The sequence below is a fragment of the Sphaerodactylus townsendi genome, linkage group LG06 (assembly GCF_021028975.2).
Source record: "Sphaerodactylus townsendi isolate TG3544 linkage group LG06, MPM_Stown_v2.3, whole genome shotgun sequence".
NCBI classification, from domain to species: Eukaryota; Metazoa; Chordata; class Lepidosauria; order Squamata; family Sphaerodactylidae; genus Sphaerodactylus; species Sphaerodactylus townsendi.
In genome coordinates, this window is record NC_059430.1 from 99871771 (window position 1) to 99892921 (window position 21151).

Genomic DNA, 21151 nt, shown 5'->3' on the forward strand with positions numbered 1-21151 from the left:
GGATATTCAAATGTTATTGATGAAGGACAAGCATTCATTTCACCTCAGTCGATTTAATTATTGCAGGTCTGCTTAATTCTTACTACTAATTTGCAAGGATTCTACTGAAGGGATATTACCAGTATTCACACAGAGACTCATGTCTTTCGTATATATTTTGGGATCCCTTTTCTGTCTGTTAATGTTGTCCATGTATTTTGATATTTGGGCTGTCAGATATAGTGCTTTTCATTATTTCTATTTAAAGGTTATGGTTTTATTGCTTTTTTTTTGAGCCAGGCATACTGACTGCTGTATTAGAGACAGCCAGCACGGTGTAGTGGTTAACAGCAGTGCACTCTAATCTGGAGAACTGGGTTTGAGTCTTCATTTCTCCATGGGTGGTGGACTCTTATAGGGGAACTGGATTTGTTTCCCCATTCCTACACATTAAGTCTGCTAGGTGACCTTGAGCTAGTAACAGTTCTCTCAGCTCCTCCTACCTCATAAGGTGTCTATTGGGAGAGGGGAAGGGACAGTGAGTGGAAGCTGGGTTGAGACTCCTTAGTTGAGAAAAGTGGGGTATAAACCCAAACTCCTCTTGAGAGTCAGTGTGGTAAAGTGGTTAAGAGCAGGTGGACTCTAATCTGAAGAACTGAGTTTGATTCCTCACTCCTCCACCTGAGCGGCAGAGCCTTACCTGGTGAACCAGTGAAATAGATTTGTTTCCCCACTCCTACATTCCCGCCGGGTGACCCTGGGCTACTCACAGTTCTTCCAAACTTTCCCAGCCCCACCTACCTCAGGAGGTATCAGTAGTGGGGAGAGGAAGGGAAAGGAGTTTGTAAACCCCTTTGAGTCTCCTTACAGGAGAGAAAGGGGGTGGTATAAATCCAAACTCTGCTTCTGCTTTATGTTGAGCTGCCACCCCCCAAAAAAGGCCTGGTATGTGGCCCACTTTTACAAATGATTTTACAATAAAACGAAGGTAAGTGCTGCTATTTAGATCTGCCTACTTAGATATACTCGGAAAGGAAGCCCTGTTGCAAAACAGGAACTCCTAGCTAGGTTACTAGCAGATACTAATCTTAATGTGACTTTAGCAGTTGCAAAATTCCTGACTCTGGCAACAGGCAGCCCAATCCATGGGGAAGTGAGTGTGAATCCCCTTCTGGAGCAGATGCACCCGTGCTAGTGGAAATGCCATCTCCGCCAGCGCAAGGAGGAAATGCGTCAGTGGGGGGCTACTTAACCCTGGTGGGTGGGTGCTGTGGTGGCTCCACAGCGCCTGGCCTGAAAGCTGCCTGTCCTGGCCAGGCCCACTGGTGCGAAACGCTGCACTGGTGTGGCAAGGAATGGGCTGGGGCAGAAGGAGGTAGAACTGACTTAGCCAGCTTCCACTGGCCTAACCGGCCCCCACGTGCTGGTGGCCTGGCTTGGAGATACACCACATGTTCTGTGGCGTAACTCCGTTTTCCCCTACGGAGATTCTCAGGCGAATCCTTTTTTTAAAAAAATGTTTTGGGCTTTCCTGCAGCGCAGTACAGGGGTGGCACCATCACTTTCTGCCACCCCAATCTGGACTGGACGTTTAATGGCGCTACTTCTTAAATTTTAACTGAATAATTTTGAATGATATAACTATTTAAGTTTTTACAAAGCTGTAAATGTAAAAACTTTAATTGAATGTTGTGTATGTGAATTTTAGATATGCTGTTTATAAATGTACCCTTCTCCTTTTGCTCATGACTTTTGGTCTATGAGCACTAAATAAATGAATGGAATGAAGATCTACCTTTCCAATTTGACCCCAAAAGAACATTGACTCTTCTTCAGATACATGCCCCAGATGCGTTTGGGGGTTTACCTAAAGCTCTAAATCCACATTTCACTTCTGCGAGAGCAAGTAATCTGGCTCTAAAAGGAGTGACTGGATCTTCGGTCACTCCAGATAGATCAGATTCACCTGCCCTCAAGAGTGTTGCCTGTTGCATCTCTGCATGTCAACATTTTGCACATACCTCCCTTCCAGCCAGGAAGCAAACGAAGGTCTGCGAAATGCTTGACTACTCCAGGCAGATGCCTCAGAAGTGACCCTTTTTGGATGTGAGGCCACTCCAGGCTTCTGGAGAACATTGGCTCGAAGTTCCATTTTTTTAGAAGCTGAACCTTCACAGAAGGTTCTGGAAGATGTTTCCGTGACGTTTCCTGCACCTACAACCTGCTCTAAAGCCAATCTAAAAACGATTCACTAAAAGTTTCTCCCGCTTATCCTGAGTAGGTTACTCCTCACCTGCACTTGCTACTTCAAATAAGTTCCGCGACATAAGAGAGCAAAAGGACGCCCGGCAAACAGACTTCTTTTGGCACACTGCTTCCCTGCAGACAAGATAAACAACCCACAGCTGGCAAGCCAATGCATAAACGGTCACGAGTTCTTGGAAATGCGCTAGCGGGAGCAATTTGCTCTGCTGCAAAAGCAGCGATTTTATGCTAAAAGCACACTCTTCGTCTAGAAGGAAAGCCAACCGCCTGGCACTGGAGCTGGAACCGCACACCGTGCCTAATGAGGAAGCCGCTCGTTAAGAGCAAAAAGGGTAATTAGCAGTCCAATTTTCTTCCAAAGCTAAAAGTTAATCTCATCATTTGCATGGTGGATTTTCCCCCCTTCTCCTCCCCTGGTTTTGTTTTCGCAAGAGAAATTACAGCAACAGTTTAAATATGCTTCCTCCTGCTGTTTCTGAGGCGGCAAACACCTTCATCCTGACAAGAGTTTCCTGAGACGGCTAAGGAAACACCCCAAGGTGGGGTGGCTGGCCCCCAGGGAGTGGAAGCAGAGAGCTGAAAAATGGGGGAGATCATGTTTTATATGGGGCCTGTTGCAGCTTGGAGAATTTCCCCTACCCAAATGCAGAAAGGGAAAAAAGCCCTCTTTACCTGGGGTTCTGCACCAACCAAACTGTACAGAATTCTGTTCTCAAAATAAAGTGAGTTGTTCAAATTGGATTCAATGTGCCTGCATTTAAACAGCATGAGATTCCATTGCCAAGGCTGGCTGACAGCTAAGAGAATCCTCTGTGCTGAATGCCGACTATCTCAGAATACCAGATGCTGGGGATTAGAATCAGGAGAAGGCCATTCCCTTCATGCCCTCTGCCTGCGGGCACCACAGCCATCTGGCTCATTACTGATTCTGGAAGCAGAAGGCTGGCCAGGGCAGAATCAGACCTTTGGGGTGACCACGCAGGCAGCTTTTCATGTTCTTAACATTCACCTGTGCTAAAAGCCTGGGTTATTCCATCAATGAACAAAGCCCTACCTGGCACAGAATCTGCAGATACCCTGAAAGAGGCAGAGAGAGTGAAACCAGTAAAGGCATCATGTCTAGGACTAGCCCCTCCTGGTACCAGCCCCCCACCCCACCCCATTTAGAAGAAACAATTCCTCTCTGCAGTTGGGATGAATTTGTTCTGTTGCGTATTGTTAAGTTCCACTCACCCTCTCCACAATTACCTCCCCCAATCCCAGTCAAGAGCTTGTATGTGGCTTATCCTTGATACAATTTAAAAGCCCTTTATAGCCACCCAGTGCTTTTGTGACAGCGCAGTGCGATTGGCCCAGAAACTAATTTGGATTACCAGGACTCAGATATAAAACATGGCAGCAGCTTATCTCTCACTTCTAGAAATTAATAATGATAATGGTATGTACCTTAGAGATACATGCTGTGCTCTACCATCCTTAGATCAGAGAGGGTATGCCCATGTGAACTAAAACAAGTGGAATTATTTTTGCCCAAGCTGTGTCCCTCCACACCACATTCCGTACTTGTTTGCTGAGCTAGCAGGTTCACTCCATTTCCTCCCCTTCCCCGCCTGCTGCTTTTTAATGATCACATTTGTATCCCACCTTTCCTTGGAGGAATCCCATGGTTGTACATCCCATTTTATCCTCACAACAACCCTTTGGGACAGATTCGGTAGCACCATTATGAGGAAATGGGGGGGGGGGGAATGAGAGAGAAGAATTGCTTGGTTCTTAGGACTCTTTAATGGAGAGTTTCACTTCAGTATAAATACATGATTTTGGCCTCTTTAAAAACAAACAAACACAAGAGCAAAAAGTTGGCTACTGGGGAAGAATATAAAAACAAAACAAAAACCCAGAAGGAGTTGAACTGGTTGTTGGCACACATACATAAAAAAGCTTGTACTTAAGTGCTTCAAATGGAAAATCCAAGGTGATACATTGATCAGAGGACCACTCTAAAGTTTTAGGCAGAAGGGCCCCCTGGAGGAATCTTGGCCAATAATCTTATGACTGCTTAATGACAAAAAGGGACATTGAGTAAAATATGTGTGTCAAGCAATACAGGCATCTCCAGTGCTGTCAGGCACCAATGTATCTCACAAAAACAGAACACACACACACACAAACATGGTCTCCCTTCGGTGTTGTTTTTCTGCTTCAGCAGGTCAAGATTGCCCAAGGCAGACTCTTACTGAGTTATGGTACACAAACTCTGGAAAGGGTAGTCAAGAACTTTTTCCGAAGCCACAGTAAACTGTGATTGAAAGTTGACATTTTTTCTTCTAGGGGAAGGGAGAAAAGGGAGAAAGAAGCGAAATTTCTGCAAACTGCAATGGCAACTGCACGGCACACATATTTTGTATACACTGTGCAACTGCATAGCGTACATATTTTGGCTCTGGGCTGTCATTCACCCCCTAACAGAGCTTCTTCAAGGCAAACTATTACAATCAGTTCAAACCGATTCTACAATGCTTCTGAAGAACCCATCTGATTAGTTCTTGGCATCATGCAAATCAACAGAAGGGGTGGGCTTCATTTGGCTCCGCTCACCAACATCCCCCAGATGAAGTGTCCGACTGCTCTTCTGTAGAGGGTCTCACTTCTGGGTCTCTGCTGGAATTGACAATGTTCCTTTTATACAAGCATCAGAAACCTCCAATATCTTCATGATCTCAAGCAGCATCACAGCATGCGAGTGGCTGACATCGTAAGGAAATCTTCGTAGTTGATCCGTGCATTGCCTGTCATGCTGGTATCCTTCTCCCGGAAGGCTTCGGTCATGGTTTGCAGCAAGGTGCAGATCTGGATGAAGCGGTCCAACTGGATGCCAGGGCTGTTGGCCTTCTGGGAGTACCGTGACAGCAGCAGCTGGGAAAACTGGGGGCTCAGATTATATCCCATTTGAGACAGTGCTAGGACAAAGGGAACAGAGAAAGAATGAAGAATATCTACTTGGCATAGCTGTGAGTGGAAAACACAGAGGTCACAAGTTCACACCAAAGAGCCAATCTGAATGTGGCAACCCTTTACGTGATCTTCTGATTGGCAGTGGTCATCCAGAGCCAGGATTTCAACAACCACCCAAAAGCTGCAGATGTGCTGAACATTCTCATGGCCCCAGCTGCAATGGCATTGCTGCCTTTTCCTCAGCATTGAACCTCCACTGCCTCCTCCAACAACATATGTCTAATGAAGGGAGCTTTGACTCTTGAAGGAGCAGCAGTGGCGTAGTGGCTAAGAGCAGTGGCTAAGAGCAGGTGCACTCTGATCTGGAGGAACCGGGTTTGATTTCCAGCTCTGCCACTTGAGCTGTGGAGGCTTATCTGGGGAATTCAGATTAGCCTGTACACTCCCACACATGCCAGCTGGGTGACCTTGGGCTAGTCACAGTTTCTCGGAGCTCTCTCAGCCCCACCTACCTCGCAGGGTGTTTGTTGTGAGGGGGGAAGGGCAAGGAGATTGGAAGCCCCTTTGAGTCTCCTACAGGAGAGAAAGGGGGGGATATAAATCCAAACTCTTCTTCTCTTCTTCTTGAACACTTATACCCTGGAAATCTTGTTAGTTTTTAAGGTGATGCTGTGTTCAAATCTTACTCTTCCACTGCAGACCTCTATGTAACCACCTTACTCTAAAACGTGTATTTCTTTGATACCCCATTCTACATTTCCACATTGCCACTAGCTTTACTGACCCAAAACACAGCTAGCAAATCTCGTGGAATTCCTGCCACACCCCCTACACTAGGCACTCTGAATTGAAACTTGAGGCACCTTCTTCAGAGCTGCTGCTGGACTCTACCTGCCCTGCTGCGTGGTGTAGTGGTTAAGAGTGGCCGACTCTAATCTGGTAAAGTGGGTTTGTCTCCCTGCTCCCCCACATGAAGCCTGCTGAAAGGCCTTGGGCTAGTCACAGTTCTCTTGGAACTCTCTCAGGCCCAACTACCTCACAAGGTGTCTCTTGTGGGGAGAGGAAGGGAAGCGGTTTGTAAGCTGCTTTGAGATTTCTTACAGTTGAGAAAAGTGGGGCATACAACCAAACGACAAGAACTCCCTCTCCCCCTTCCCAACATTCGGACAAATAACCTACACACTCAGCCAGCCAAAGCCAGCTTAATTGATCCCCAGTCCACACGTTTTGCAGGGTATAGAATGTTCTTCACCCTGACCTGGCTGGCCCAGACTAGCCTGATCTTGTTAGATCTCAGAAGCTGGGTCAGTCCTGGTTAGAACTTGGATGGACGACCACTAAGGAAGTCCAGAATTGCTATGCAGAGGCAGGCAATGGCAAACCACCTCTGAACGTTTCTTGCCTTGAAAACCCTATAGGGTTGCTATAATTTGACTGTGTCAACAAGACTTTCCACCAACAGCTGTTTTCCTCTCATAAGGCACTAATGGACCGGTTAGGCCCTGCAACAAAGACTGAAAAACTGGATCTCGTGGGTTGGTCAATGGGGGCTCAGCCCTAGAGAGGCAGCATTCTGGTCTCTGCCAGCTCTGACGGGGGACGTTTACTGACCTAGGAAGGGCAATCTGGTCAGGATTGGCAGCCTGGTGTGAAAGCCACCCCTCTGCATGGATCTCGCAATGAGCAACAGCCCTGCCGTGAGAGAGTCACAGGTTACAGCCACCTTCTGAAGATTCCAAAGGCCAGCTTCTCACCTTGGTGCAGCTCATTACAATTGATACTTCCTGATTGATCACGGTCATACTGTTGGAAAAGGTTCCGCCACTGCTGGATGAAGCGCCACAGAGCTGAGAACCCATAGAGATCAATCCGCCCAGACTTTGTTTTATCAAACATGTCTGCCGAAACAGAAAAGGTGGGGGAGGGGAAAACAGGACTCTTAAGAGCAGTGCGAAAGAAGAGGCTTCTATGACCCATGACAGACAAGATTTTTTTTCCCAGGCAGAAGGCAGTGTGCACACCTGAATATACATGATGCTGCCTTATAATGAACCAGACCATTAAGATCAGTATTGTCAGTTCCGACAGGAAATGGTTTTCCAGAATCTCAGGCAGAGGCCTTTCTCATCACCTACCACCCAGTTCTTTTAACTAGAGATGCCGGGGATTCAACCTGGAATCTTCTGCATGTAAAGCTGAGGCTGTGCTATTGAGACCAAAGCTGACAGTGAAACAGGTTTTGCAGGTTTCTAGGGAGTTTCAAAACCTGCTTGACCGGAGAAAATGCTGTGATCAAAGAAAAATGTGCACACACCAAGACCCACAAAAACTGTCAAGCCCTGTCAAATCTGTCTAATGTGCACTACCTTTGTGGTAGAGTCTTAATAACAGAGTCTGACAGAAAGATCAGGCACAGAGACACTTCTAGCTGTTCTGTAATGAAACTTGCCCCAAATAAAACGTGAACATCTCTTGAATGCAGTGCAAAACTTAGATGTCAAAAGTGAGTGGAAGGAAACTGTGATGGATTCTGAAAAATACCAATCCCCTTTAGTCCTGTTCGGTGTGTGAGCCAAGAATCTACCAGCCAATCAAGATCCCTGTATTTTGGTAACCATACCCAAGCACTAGATATGCTAAGACATACTGCATTCAGACACAATAAGCCATCAGGAAGCCAGGATGTGGAAAAACAGGTTAATGGACTCAAAGACACACCTCCAATTCCTGCACAAAAATATGGGTAAGAGTTAACAGTTAAAATTTCAGTTAGTGGGAAAAAACTAACTCAGGTTAACTTCCTTCCCTGCACTCCTACATATGGATAAACAGAGTTGGTTTCTAACACAGGGGGGTGGAACAGCCCTGGAAAAAGAATCCCGCTCCCAAAGAAGGGAGAGAGTCTGCCTGGTGAGCCCCAAAGAGGTGCCCAGGTAAGGAAGAACCAGGCCGGCATATTCCTCACCATAGTGAGTCCTCTTTTCCCGTGTCTCTGGTTCTTGCCCTCCCCTCTCTCTGGTTTGGGGTGGCCTTGGTCGGGGCTGTGTGTGGCTCCAATAAAGGGACATGCCTCTTGGCCAACAAGCTCCCAGAACTCTCCCTAGTGGCCTTGACCAATCTTCTCCTGGCTTCCAACTGAGATGGTCCATGAAAGAAGGTTGAAGGGAAAATGAGATGGTTGATTGTGCAGCAAACCAGGTTCACACGCACCCTGGCATCCTGTCAGCTTGCTGTGATGTTTGGACACTGACTCCGAGGGATAATTTGCCAGACCTCCAGCCCCCACTTGTCACCACCATCCCCACCCTGGCCTCAACTCACTCATCATCATCAAACAAGTTTCATCGTTGAAGGCGGACCAGTTGGAATTGACGAGGGCCTGCCGGAGCTCTTTGAGGGAGATGTAGCCACTGTGGTCACTATCCACGCTCTGGAACCAGGAGAAGGCTTCCGGGTCCACGCCATGGGGGACAGCACCTGCTGGGAGAGGGCAATACACAGGCTAGCAGAGGGCAGCGGAGCAAGGCACATCAGATACCTGCTGCTACTGGCCATCTGCATCTCAGCTCAGAAGCTGCCAGATTTCAAGCAGCTGGAACGGAAGGGATCAGACAGTGCCACTCTCTTGCTGAGTCAGCAGTCCTTTCGAGAAAAAGCTTCTTCTTTTTTTTTAAATGGCCAAGTTATTAATCCTGCGAAAGAAGACTCAATCGCAGCAGGGACCCGGAGCCTTGTAAAAACACACGGAAAATAAATGAGATCTCTTCAGATACTTTATAAAGTTGAGTGCAAACATGCGGAAGTTGTGTCGTTTCAGCAGGATGTAAATGCTGCCCGGTTACGGAAGACAGATGCACGGCAATAAAGTTTTATATCCGCCACTCGGGGCAGCGGCTTCGGTGCTTTCCTGCTCCCACCTTGCTGCCTTAAATAATGCAATGGGGGCATATTTCCAAACTGCCAGTCTAAATGGAGATGAATAATTCAATTAGCGACTGCTGCTTCGATTCTGCGGCGCAAAGCATGTGTCAAGTGCTCGACATGCACTTCAAGAGTCCCTTAAGTGATAGATGCCAAAGATAGATGGCTGGCTTCCTTACAGCCCTTTTTTACAAGGCACAGAGAACAAAGTCTCAGTGACTTGGCAAATCCCAGTGGTTCCAATGATCGTGTTCACACTGAGATACGTTGAAATGGTTAGAAGGCCAAAACAGGAGCAGACAGATCTGGATGCAAATCCCCGTTGGGTTATCTCTCAGCCAAGCCTACTTTGCAGGGTTGTTGCAAAGACAAAAAGGGCAAATCATGGACACCGGCCTGTGGATCTGGGTGGAAGTCAGGATAAAATGCTAATCTAATAAATAAGCACAACATTCAGAAAAACCTAACTAGTGTTCCATGATATCTGGCCAAAACCTTTTGCAGTGTGCAGATACAGCCCAAACAAGGGACAGGGTGGGGTAGTGGATAGCTCTAATTTACCAAAGCTCTCAACCCAGTCATCTGGAACAATTTAACACTCCTCACAAGGACAAGCACAAGACTTTTACAATCCTACTCTCAAAGTTATTTCTGATGACAACTCAAAATCCCAGGTTTTTTGTTCTGCTTAAGGGAACTCATGCAAACACAGGGCCTAGATTAACATTTACAGCCATTCTTCTTTTCTAAGCCCTTGCAATGTGGAAGATATTTTGAATTTGAAATACCCAAATCAGAATCAGATTCTCAAAACTTTATGCCTAATAAAGGTTTACTGTACTGTACTATTCTCAAAACTCAGATCTAAAATTGAATTTCTAAACCAAGCAGATTTTGACATCCAGATGAGATACTGCGGGAGGGGTCCCAGTTTTTGTTGAAATACAAGAAGTGAGAGACTGAAATCTGGACTCCCTCCCTCCTTCCTTAAGAACATGGTATTCAAGGTTTTGTGAGGGGGCAAAATCATCAAAATAATTAAGATTTAAAAAGCCATTCAGGTTAGCAATGCCAGGTAATTAGGAGATGCTGTTTATACAACACAAGCAAGTAAGTAGCCATTGCTTTATTACAGAATAAAAGTCACGAAGTCATTGGACCAGTAGATCTGCATTTGATATTGTGAAGGATACTGTGAAGGATTCACCATTATGTGCTGTCAATGTCTTCAAAACATGGGGTCTGGCAAGAAGTAGCATTCTCAGTGCTACTTTGGAGAAATGCTGGAGCATTCACAGCCAAATCCCAAGACCTATCAGAGTACAAAAATATGGGCCTTCACCATGAACCTATCATTCAATAGGCACCAATCCAACTAATCCCCTTAACCTCTAAAGGTACTTTAGAACTCACCCCCAGGGCCTCCTGCCCCATAGTGTCCAGGCTGAGCGGGGCCATATGGATTAGTAGATGGTTGCCCATAAGGTCCTCCTGGTGCTGAACCTCCTCCATACAGGCTTCCTGGGGGGGCAGAAGCTGGATGTCCATATGGTCCTCCACTAGATGGTGGCCCATAAGGACCACCGGGTGCTGCTCCACCGTAGGGAGCCCCAGGAGGTGGCCCTCCTCCATATTGGCCACTAGGATAGCCCCCCTGGGGAGCTCCTGGTGGTTGTCCTGCAGATCCAGGGTAGCCCTGTGGAAGAAGGAAACTGCCGTGAGTGACTGAGCTGATCATTGGAAACAGAAAAAAACAAACACCACAAGTTCTAGATCCCTAGATCTCCTGGATACGTAGGAGATTGGGTCTGGGAGGACAGCAAGAGGCAAGCAAGGAGAACCAGCAAGGACTCAGGATGTACATCCAAGATACACTGGCCATAGAGTAGTTCTCTATGAGTGGTGATACCAATGTATGCAAAGGCAGGGATTGGTAGCTGTTCCAGATAGATTATTCTGAAGCAAGACTGAAGTATTGATCTGGGAGTCTCTGGAACCACAGGGGAACCAGGAATGGGTCTCTCAGACTCAGTGTTTAGGAGTCTGCAACATATGAAATCTTCTGTCTCTCAGCCACACATCCCCTTGCTTTACCTTCCCTCCCTGGAAGACACCAACAGACTTAAAAACTGTACACAAAGCATTGTGGTTTTTTAATGGCATGGAATTTACTTTCCATTGGCAAAATATTTGGGTGCAAACATGAATCACAATGGATAGCTTGATGCTTTCTTGCTGAACCTGCAGAACAAGAAATGACTGAGTCACAACATCAGAAGGGTAGGTTTTTATACCCCACTTTTCTCTATCTTAAGGAGTTTCGAAGTGGCTTACAATCAACATTCCCTTTCTCTCTCCAGAACAGGCACCTCTGTGAGGTAGGTGGGGCTGAGAGAGTTCCGAGAGATCTGTGACTGGCCCAAGGTCACCCAGCTTGATTCATGCGGAGAAGTATGGAATCAAGCCTGGTTCTCCAGATTAGCATCTGTCACTGTTAAGCATTACTCATCTTGATCTAGAAAGGGTAGCTGAACTGACATCTTCACAGCCCATTCACAGGATAACATACTAATGACACTTACAACCCCATGCAGGCAGCATGTATGGGGTAGATGTTTCCTGTTGGATACATCTGCCCAGACATTTCCAGCAGTAAGATGTCAAGGTGAAATCATCCACAATACAGGATTAAGAACAAACATCTCTTGCCACTCTTCACTGAGAAGGCTGTATATCACATGCACACTGGGTCCACTCTGTCTGGAAGCGGGACAACATCTCCTGGCTACAAAAGCCTGGCTGGTTACCTTGAAGTTTTGGGTCCGCCTGTGCTTTAACTCAGATACTGACAGTCTTATATATCTTATCCTCCCTCAGCTTCATGAATCTAAGTGGTGGCGGGCAGTGGAAACTAAAATACTTTCCCTGGGATTTTCCTGGGAAGCCTTGCAAATGCTGCCTGCTCCTGAAATCTTCTCTCAATTAAGAAGGCGACTATTAGATCAAGAGTTTCAAGTTCTGCAGGACAAGGCGAGAAGCAATTGCTCTCCCCTCTTTTTTAACATCAAATTTAAAATCAATCATATGGCAGATTATTTGAGTTTACTTCAGGAGCTCAAGCATAGATGGATAATCACTAGGGCTCGATGTAACTCCTTCCCTTGCTCTATGCTACAAGGAAGGTTCCGAAAAATCGACCTGCAAGAGCGGAAATGTCCCCATTGTACCACGGCGATTCAAACCATGGAACATATATTGCTCGACTGCCCCAAATACGAGGGATCTTGGACCAGACTTTTTGCTCTTTGTCCTGTAATCTTTAATGAATACTCTACTGTGGGGAAGATTACGTTCCTATTAAACAATTCTGCTTCCGAGATTTTAACTTCTGTAGCTAGGTTCCTTATGGAAACTTTGAAATGATTACCTGCGATGGTCCTCATGTATGGGATACTTGTTTGGACAATGTTGGCTGTTATATGGATTCTATGCCTAATAAAGGTTTATATATATATATATGCACACTGGGTCTGCTTCCTCACCCACCATCTTGCATCATTCCAGGAGGTTTCTCACTGGCTTTACTCTCTATTAACCCCCTTTCTTTCCTACTCCCATCTCTACTTTTGAGTACTGTTCTCCCCAAGACACATAATGGTGAGATCTAGTTTCTTCTAACTGCCAGGTCTTTAGGGTATGTGATTTTTCTCCTATGCTTCCTTTAAGCATGAAGATCTTCCCTGCCTACCATTTCAGCCTCACAATAACTCTCTGAAGTAGGTTAGACTAAGGCGGATTCCACATGGACCAAAAACAGTGGTGTGAAAATGGTGTGAAAACAGTGTAAACCCTTTTACACCATTTTCACACCGCTGTTTTTGGCCCGTGCGGAATCTGCCTGAGAGAGAACTAGCAGCTTCATTTATTTATTTACAATAACATAATTTTATGTGGCCTTTCCACCCCATCAGGGTTCACAGGTAAAGCAGAACAGAGATTTGAACCTGGATCTCCCTGCTCCTATTACGCTGCTACATCACACTGGCTCTCAAGTTCAGCCATCTCCAACACTCTGCCCTGCTAGGACAGTATAAGAAAGCCACTTTGTAAACAACCACACTAGAAAACTTTGCAAGGAGAAGGTCCAAAGTCTAATGCCTGAACAGCTAGCTGAAAAGATCTCAGATGAGAAGGCAGAGGGTATTTACTGAAGGAGTAACGAAGGCAGGTCCCTGCGCCAAGGAGCTTCCAGAACAGAGCAAACCGTACAGGAAGGGAGGGAGAAGCAAATGAAGCCAAAAAGAAATGGGAACACACTGAGATTACATGTACTTTGTCTTCGTTTTGACAAAGGAGTCTGTTCCTCACCATATCTGAAGGTCAATGGGGATGATGCTGGGCAAGCTGTAGCCTGAGATCAAATTCAATTCAAAGGAGGGATGCAAACCTCTTGTGCGGTTAACAGTAATAAAGGAGAAGGAACTGGCTCTCTGTGATTTCATTTGCCCCTGTGTGACAAGTGCATCTGCCAAAATGTCCCTTTTCTAACACAATAATAGCAGTAGCACTCCTTGCACATGCTGGGTATAAGGCATGTGTGCAGCAGAGCATTTCTGAATAGATTTTAAAGGGACAGGTGTGAATTGGTATTCTGTGTACCTGGCAAACCTAGTTAGTGATAACCCAATTTTTAAAAAGCACATTCATATTAGAAGTGCATATACATTCCCTCAGCAAGCCTTTCAAAACAGCCAGGGAAGGTAGGCCAGTATTATCATCTGCATGCTGCAAAAGCCGCCAGGGCTGAGGCCGAGAGTGGTTTGCGTAAGAACGTACAGCAAGCACACAGCAGAGATCAAACTTCAAACCAGGGACTTCCTCATTCAAAGCTCAGCCTGCAGAAATTCCTTATCCACACCCCTAACAGCTCTGTCTTACAAAACTATTATAACCAAGCTTATTGACTGAACCACAAAAAAGCAAGCTTGATCTCCTTTCGAACCTTGAACTGAAAAGTGATGCTTGTTGTAGCACAGAGATGATAAGTGGTACCACTGGCAACTAATATCTTCATGTTGCTGTTAATTATAACTGCCCAGTCCCCACAATTTAAGAGGCCAAGGGAAAGCATGCAGGTGGAATGCATCACCAGCCAGCCTTGAAACTCAATTTGAGGTAGGTCAAGCTCAGCCTGCCCCACTCCACAGGTTGTTGTACAGATAAAATTGGAAGAGGGGGAGCCACACAACCACTCTGCGCTACTTGGAGGAAAGGAGCAATAAAACACACACTAAATATTGATTTAGATAGACAGCCTATCTGAGAAGGCATTGTTTGCGCCCAGGGCTTGAAGGTGCCCCACCTGGTTCTCCAACAAAGAACTACTTCCCTTCTGCGAACCACTCTCGCCTCTCTCCCCTTAGAATACAAAAGATCGTCAATTCGTCGTTTTGACGTCACTTTCCATTCTCTATGACGCTCGGAGCCCCCTCCTACAGACTTCACCCACCCGTTGCCTTGGAAACGGCCACTGTCCCCCGGGCAACGGGAGGGCCTATCCTGTTCCCCTCCCTGGAGACGCTTCCGCCCTCCCATCGGCCACCGCGGCAGCGATAGAAAAAGGAGAAAGGATTCGATACTTTCATCGCACTTACCTGTCCATACGGGTAACTGGCCGCCATTGATGCTTTCACAGCCGGCCAGCAACTTCTCCACTCCCTCGCCCCTCCCGTTGACGCAAACACTGGGCACGCCTACCGCGTTCAGTCTCACCGATCCATTGGCCGAAACTCGCCCGGCCTCGCACAGACCGAGGCAGGATGCCTGTCAATCAGAGGCTCAATGTGGGCGGGGCGAGCGTTCGACGAAGCCCGCCCCACTCCGTTCCTGGCAGAGAAAAGAGTGGGGGGTGGGTGCGGCCCCGCCTACTAACTCCCCTTTGCTCCGCCCCTCGAACGTTATTCTTTCAGTTAGAATTCGCGTTCTGTTCGCCTTGTATCGGATTTATGAATTCAGAAACTGATAATAAATGTATATAAAAAACGCGATACATATCACAAATTATAAAATGCGTATTAGTGCATGATGAATTTCCGTCTGTGTAATGTATAAATCTTTTGGGGTTGTTAAGCCTCCGCTTGGGTCCTGGAGATATAGCGTTATGCAGTTATGCTGCTTATCGCTAGGTACGGTTGCCAATTTCCAGGTGGTGGCTGGCCTGGCTATCTTCCGCTACTGCAGCTGAGCTCCAGGTGACAAGAGATCATTTCACCTGGAGAAAATGTCCACTTTGACAGGTGAACTCTGGCATTAAACCCCATTGATTAAAGTCCTCCAAACCCCACTCTCTTCTGGCTTCCTGCAGTTGGAGAACACTGAATCAAGTTGCGTTACAAACTATCTTTAAAGGGTAATTTATCTATAGGGAAAACCTCAAGGTGTTTAAAAATCATACATGTGAACATACATCTCTTGGAAGAACAAGAGCACCTTTATTTCACATTTTATTGAACATAATCATACTATCACAAGCATTGTCTTTTGGGCTGTTTGAAAAGTACCAGGCCACAATGACAAACTGTTAATGACAAGGGACACAGAATAGTCTTTTAAAGTTTTTTAGACCCCAATGGGTTGACCAAAAGCCTGGGCTATTTCTATTTGTCTTAACTACAAATAAGTTAGTTTGGCTTAACTAACAAAGTATGCAGATTAACTAAGCATTAAGATTTTGCTTCCATTGGCCTCACTTTTGGGAAATCTGGAAAATATCCGTTCACAATAACAAAGCATTTTGGAGATCTTCAGTCCTTTAAGGGTTAAATGGAAATCTGGATTTCATAAATTATACTGAGTACTGACATATCACCTTTTTGGGAGGAATATTTCTCCAAATCAAATTACTTTTTAGGGGTTCCCCCTACCCCCGTCTTTTCCTTGCTTGTGAATTGGCTTGTTTGCATTGATTGATACATCTGACTTGTATTCCCCGGGTGAAAGAATGCTATTATGTCACTACGTTATTTATTTCCAGTCTGTTAAAGTAGATATTAATTCAGCCATCTCAAGGCATTCAAAGTAATGCTTGGTAACATGCGCTTTAAATAGTTGAGACACACAGAGAGATTTGTGGCTGCTTTATTGCAATGACTGATATCTCAACCTGAATAAAAAGCCCTGGGGTTTCTTCCTCTCCCCCCTCCCCCCCCTTGCTTGTGCTGCTTTATGTTTCAAGCTTGTGGCTTGATGGGTTCTTTGTATGTGTTGCAAATCCAAAATCCTATTATCAAAATCTTAATAAAAGTAGCATGCTGCCTAAATGGAGACAAATAACAGCCATTTAACAAACCTGAATATCTGCCAAAAAATCTATAAGATTGTTGTGTTGGTTGCAGCTGCTGCTGGATGGAGGGGGGGAGGGAGGAGATGGATGGGGGCTGCAGCAGTGCACTGGCATATTTTGGAGGACCACAGTCAGCAAAGCCCTTTCTTTACTCGCTAATCCATGAAGCAAGACAAATTTGCGGCAGTTTCACCTGCCTTGGATTCATTTTTAAACTTGCACGCTACGTTGCTGAAAGAAGAGTTGAAGACATGGCAGCCTCCCTCAAGGTTACGGTTATCAACTCTAGGTTGGGAAATCCTGTTAATATGAGCAGCCTGTTGGAATAAGCAACTTCTGCATGCCTGGACAATGGGGGGCGCTATGTATCTCTAAGCCAGAGGCATCCAACTCTGGCACTTCAGATGTTCATGGACTACAATGTCAGCAGGGGCTGGTGGGAATTGTAGTCCATGAACATCTGAAGCGCCAGAGTTGGACATCCCTCCTCTAAGCTGTTCTATTGTTTGCTCTCCATGTCTGGGCTCTACCCACCAACTTTTCCTTCTTCACCCTGCAGCCACTTTCTTTCTTCTTCTCCTTTGTACTGAGCACAATGGTAATGGCTACCTCTTCCTGCTGGGGCTTTCCCACAGAAGCAAATCACACCGCACATATGTAATGGTGTGTTAAAATGCCCACTTGTGATAGGGAAAGTAATCTCTTTAGTATAAGGTTTCTATCTATCTACTTTTCACCTGGAACAATGCCTGTGATCCGAAGTTACTTGAAATAAATGTAAGTTTTTCCTTTTTGCATATATTTGTTTGGAAGAGCTCTTTACTGCACTCACACACAGGGCTGGGCTGATCCATATTCAAGTCACTCCAACACAGCCCTGCTCTTATTTCTTCAGATTTGTGGGTACTCAAATGGTTTGACTGCCCAGCTGGATAAAAGATAAGGTTAAGGTAATCCACTGTGCAAGCACTGAGCAAGTGTGGTGTAGTGGTTAAGAGCAGGTAGACTCTAATTTGGAGAACCAGGTTTGTTTCCCCACTCCTGCACACAAAACCTTCTGGGTGACCATCAGCTAGTCACAGTTCCCTCTAAACTCTGTCAGCCCCACCTACCTCACAAGGTGTCTGTTGTGGGAAGAGGAAGGGAAGGAGTTTGTAAGCTGCTTTGAGACTCCCTACAGTTGAGAAAAGTGGGGTATAAATCCAAACTCCTCCTCCTACTCCTCCTCTTCATTACTGACTGATGGGGTAATGTTACATCACAACATTTACTAGGTAGACCATGTTTACAGTGTGGTTTGCCATTGCCCAGTTGTCTACACTTTACCCCCAGTAAGCTGGGTACTCATTTTACCGACCTTGGAAGGATGAAAGGCTTAGTCAACTTTGAGCCTGCAACCCGAAACTGACTTCTGTTGGGATTGAACTCAGATTGTGAGCAGAGCTTGGACTGCAGTTTACTACTCTGTGCCGTGGCAGGGATAAAAGACATGACAATACTCCAAAACTGGGTCTCAGTTATGTCTTCACTTTGACTCCTTGCTTGTTTTAGATTTGCTAGCTTTTATAATGGCTTCTTTCCCCCTTTTAACAGCATGCCATGCAGAAATTCAGCAGCTGAAGCTGCCCTTGATGGAGTCATTTTCACCTGCTTACATTGGCTGCCAATGTCCAGGTCAAGCCTGGAGATCGCCCATTATTACAATAGAGATCAGTTCTCCTAGGATGGTGGACTCTATGGCAGTGGTGGCGAACCTATGGCATGGGTGCTGGAGGTGGCGCTCACAGCCCTCTCTGTGCCACACGTGCACATAGTTTGTCATGTGGGGGGCTTGCTTCTGAGAAAACCCTCCTAGGGTCATGATTCACCTGTTCAAAGCATTGTACGGTTGCTTCAAAGCAAAGCCATCGACTACCACCAAGCTTACTCCCGAGTAACGTGTGCCTCGGAGCCAACCATATTTCCTAAACTAAAACCTCAGTATTCAGGCTAAATTGCCGTGTTGGCACTTGGCAATAAATAAGTGGGTTTTGGGTTGCACTTTGGGCACTCGGTCTTGAAAAGGTTTGCCATCACTGCTCTATGGTATTGTATTTTTCTGAAGTCCCTCCCCCTGCAAACCCCACCCTCGCCAGGCTTCACTTCTGAAATCTCCAGGAATTTCCCAGAGCTGGCAATCCTACCTACTTAGTTTCTGTATTCCGACCTGATATAGGAGACTAGCAGTGGCGTAGTGCCCATGGGACGCAATGTCCTGGGGGGGCGCAGCAGAGGTGTGGTGTGGCAGGCACGTACGGGGGCATTCTGGGGGTGTCTGATGCCATGGCATAGGCGCAGAGTGCGCGCGTACCCTGGATGCAGTTTCCCCTTGCTCTGCCTCTGGAGACTAGCCTGACCTCAGCAGATCTTAGTATCTAAGCAGGGTCAGACCTGGTTAGTAATCAGATGAGAGACCACAAAGGAATGTCAGGGTTGCTGTGCAGAGGCAGGCAATGACTAACCACCTCTGTTAGTTTCATGCCGTGAAATCCCTACAGGGTTGCCGTAAATTGCCAGGGTTGTTGAAGAGAGGCAGGCAATGGCAAACAACCTCTGTTAGTCTCTTGCCTTGAAAACCCTCTGGGGTTGCCGTAAATTGGCGGTGACTTGGACACTTCACACAGTTTCCGTGTATCATCTGCCATTCATGTTTTCTATGAGACCCCGTTTTAACATATATGTTCAAAGTAATTCCATCTGTGACAGTCTGTAGCAGCAGAATAAAACAGGATTTCAGGGAACTATTTTATATTTTCAAGATATCACACATATTAAGCCTTTATGTGACATGTTTATGTGACACCTATGAAGACCCATGTGGCCGATATCGTTGTGAAAAACTGACCCAGGAATCGTGTTTCAAGATTAGTGACCATGGTATCTGGGGAAAACCACTTTGGAGGAACATTGATGGATGGAAACCAAATAGGTAGTGTTTGCCAAGTAGGGCTGTATAGAAAAAGGGCGAAATCTGTCACAAGTAGGGAGGATTTGTCAAGAATACCTTGGATTACCTCCTAATAAAGAAATAAAATATTTTTAGATATGATATGGGGAATTTTCACTGGCAGTCAAAGGCCAAATGAGTACAGCAATTGTGCTGTAAAGAGGTAGTGGGTTTTTGACTGAATATGGAGGAGGTGTTAAGGTGGCCAACCTCCAGGTGTGGCCTGGAAATCTCCCAGAATAACAACTGACCACAAAGACCTGAAGACAATGGCTGCTTTGGAGGGTGGACTCTTTGACATTATATCCTACTGAGATTTGTCCCCTCCTCAAACCACACCCTTCCCTAGATTTCACACCCAAATCTCCAGAATTTCCCAATCTGATATTGGCAAGCAGACTGTTGTTCATGTGTCAGTCTTGACAATTAAACTGATGATTCATTTATATTTTGAAATGAGGCATGAGATAGGTTTGGACAGAGCCAAATGAATGCAAAGCACAGGATTATCCAAACTTTGGTCAGAGGCCATCTTGGGGCAATTCTTCTGGGAGAATTTGAAAAGTAATGGCTGTTTATCCCAATAGATCCCAGTAATCATTTTCTTAAATGACTTGCTGAAATAGGTTGTCCATCCTAATGACCTCCTGTTCCAGGAGCCTTCTGCTCCGGCGATTTTCCCTAATGCAGGGATGGCCAACCTATCTCGTTCCAGATGTTCATGGACTACAATTCCCATCAGCCCCTGCCAGCACGGATAATTGGCCATCCTGGCAGGGGCTGATGGGAATTGTAGTCCATGAACAACTGGAGCGACATAGGTTGGCCACCCCTGCCCTTATGGTTGTTTACCCGAGGTAGTAAGGTTGCCAACTCCTGCTTGGAAATTCCTGTTGACTTCAAGGAGGTGCTTATGGAGGGTGGAGGAAGCTCAACAGGGATGTGATGCCATGGTGTCCATCTTCTAAAGCTGCCGTTTCCACCAGGGGAACTGATCTTTGAAGTCTGGGGAGAACACCAGGCCCTAACTGGAGGTTGGCAATCCTATGTCCTAGTAACCTGTCTTGAGGGAAACTGTTCAGAGGGCCAATGGTGGGAAGGGGAGGGTTCTCCTTACAGGGTATGAAAAAATGGATCGTACCCAAGAGAACGAGAGGGTTTCTTATCACTTTTCTCTTTCTAGTTATTTCTCTATCACACCCCACCTTCTCTTCTGAGTGGGACAAGCTGGTTTAATAATTCCTCAAGTCTGACCACTCCAAGAAGACAAGAGCTGGTCAAATCCATTCTGTTCAATATATTGCTCTTGAAAACGGGTGTTTTTTTCAATTTTCCCCTTATATTATGAAGAGTTCGCATGCTGGTCAGATTTATTTACGTTGTCAATTTCTCCTCTTTCGGCTTAGGAGCTAGATAAAGAAGTTATTGAATGAACCTTGACTGCCTTAAATCTCTGTTTATGAATGGCACAAAATTTATGATAGTGCCTGTATACACCAGGGAAGGAACAGAAGAGATAAGAATATGGGGATTATATCTGGTTCTTTCCAGCTGGATCTTGTTTCTTTACCACAAGGATGAAAAAAAATCCCTCTAAACTCACTCAGGTGTGGTGGCCTGTGACGGAAATAAATGTTAAAGATAGCAGCACAGGAGCAAGGCCACTAAAACATGTGGCATCCTTCTTTGCTTATGCTTCACAT

General features: G+C 45.8%; 1 protein-coding gene across 2 annotated transcripts; it reads right to left on the minus strand.

Annotated features, from left to right (window-relative positions):
- Window positions 1-4010: 4010 nt before the first annotated feature.
- Window positions 4011-14950, minus strand: PEF1 (penta-EF-hand domain containing 1). 2 transcript variants are annotated; one of them, XM_048502167.1, is made up of 5 exons: window positions 14775-14950; window positions 10534-10816; window positions 8521-8679; window positions 6954-7097; window positions 4011-5204 (listed from the first exon to the last, which is right to left on the minus strand). In XM_048502167.1, the coding sequence occupies exons 1-5, from the start codon at window positions 14799-14801 to the stop codon at window positions 4975-4977; spliced, it is 843 nt and encodes a 280-aa protein (XP_048358124.1). In that variant the 5' UTR covers window positions 14802-14950; the 3' UTR covers window positions 4011-4974. The 2 variants fall into 2 exon arrangements, with proteins under 2 accessions (XP_048358124.1, XP_048358125.1); XM_048502168.1 differs by having other exon boundaries at window positions 8521-8676; window positions 14775-14945.
- Between the last annotated feature and the right edge of the window lie 6201 nt (window positions 14951-21151).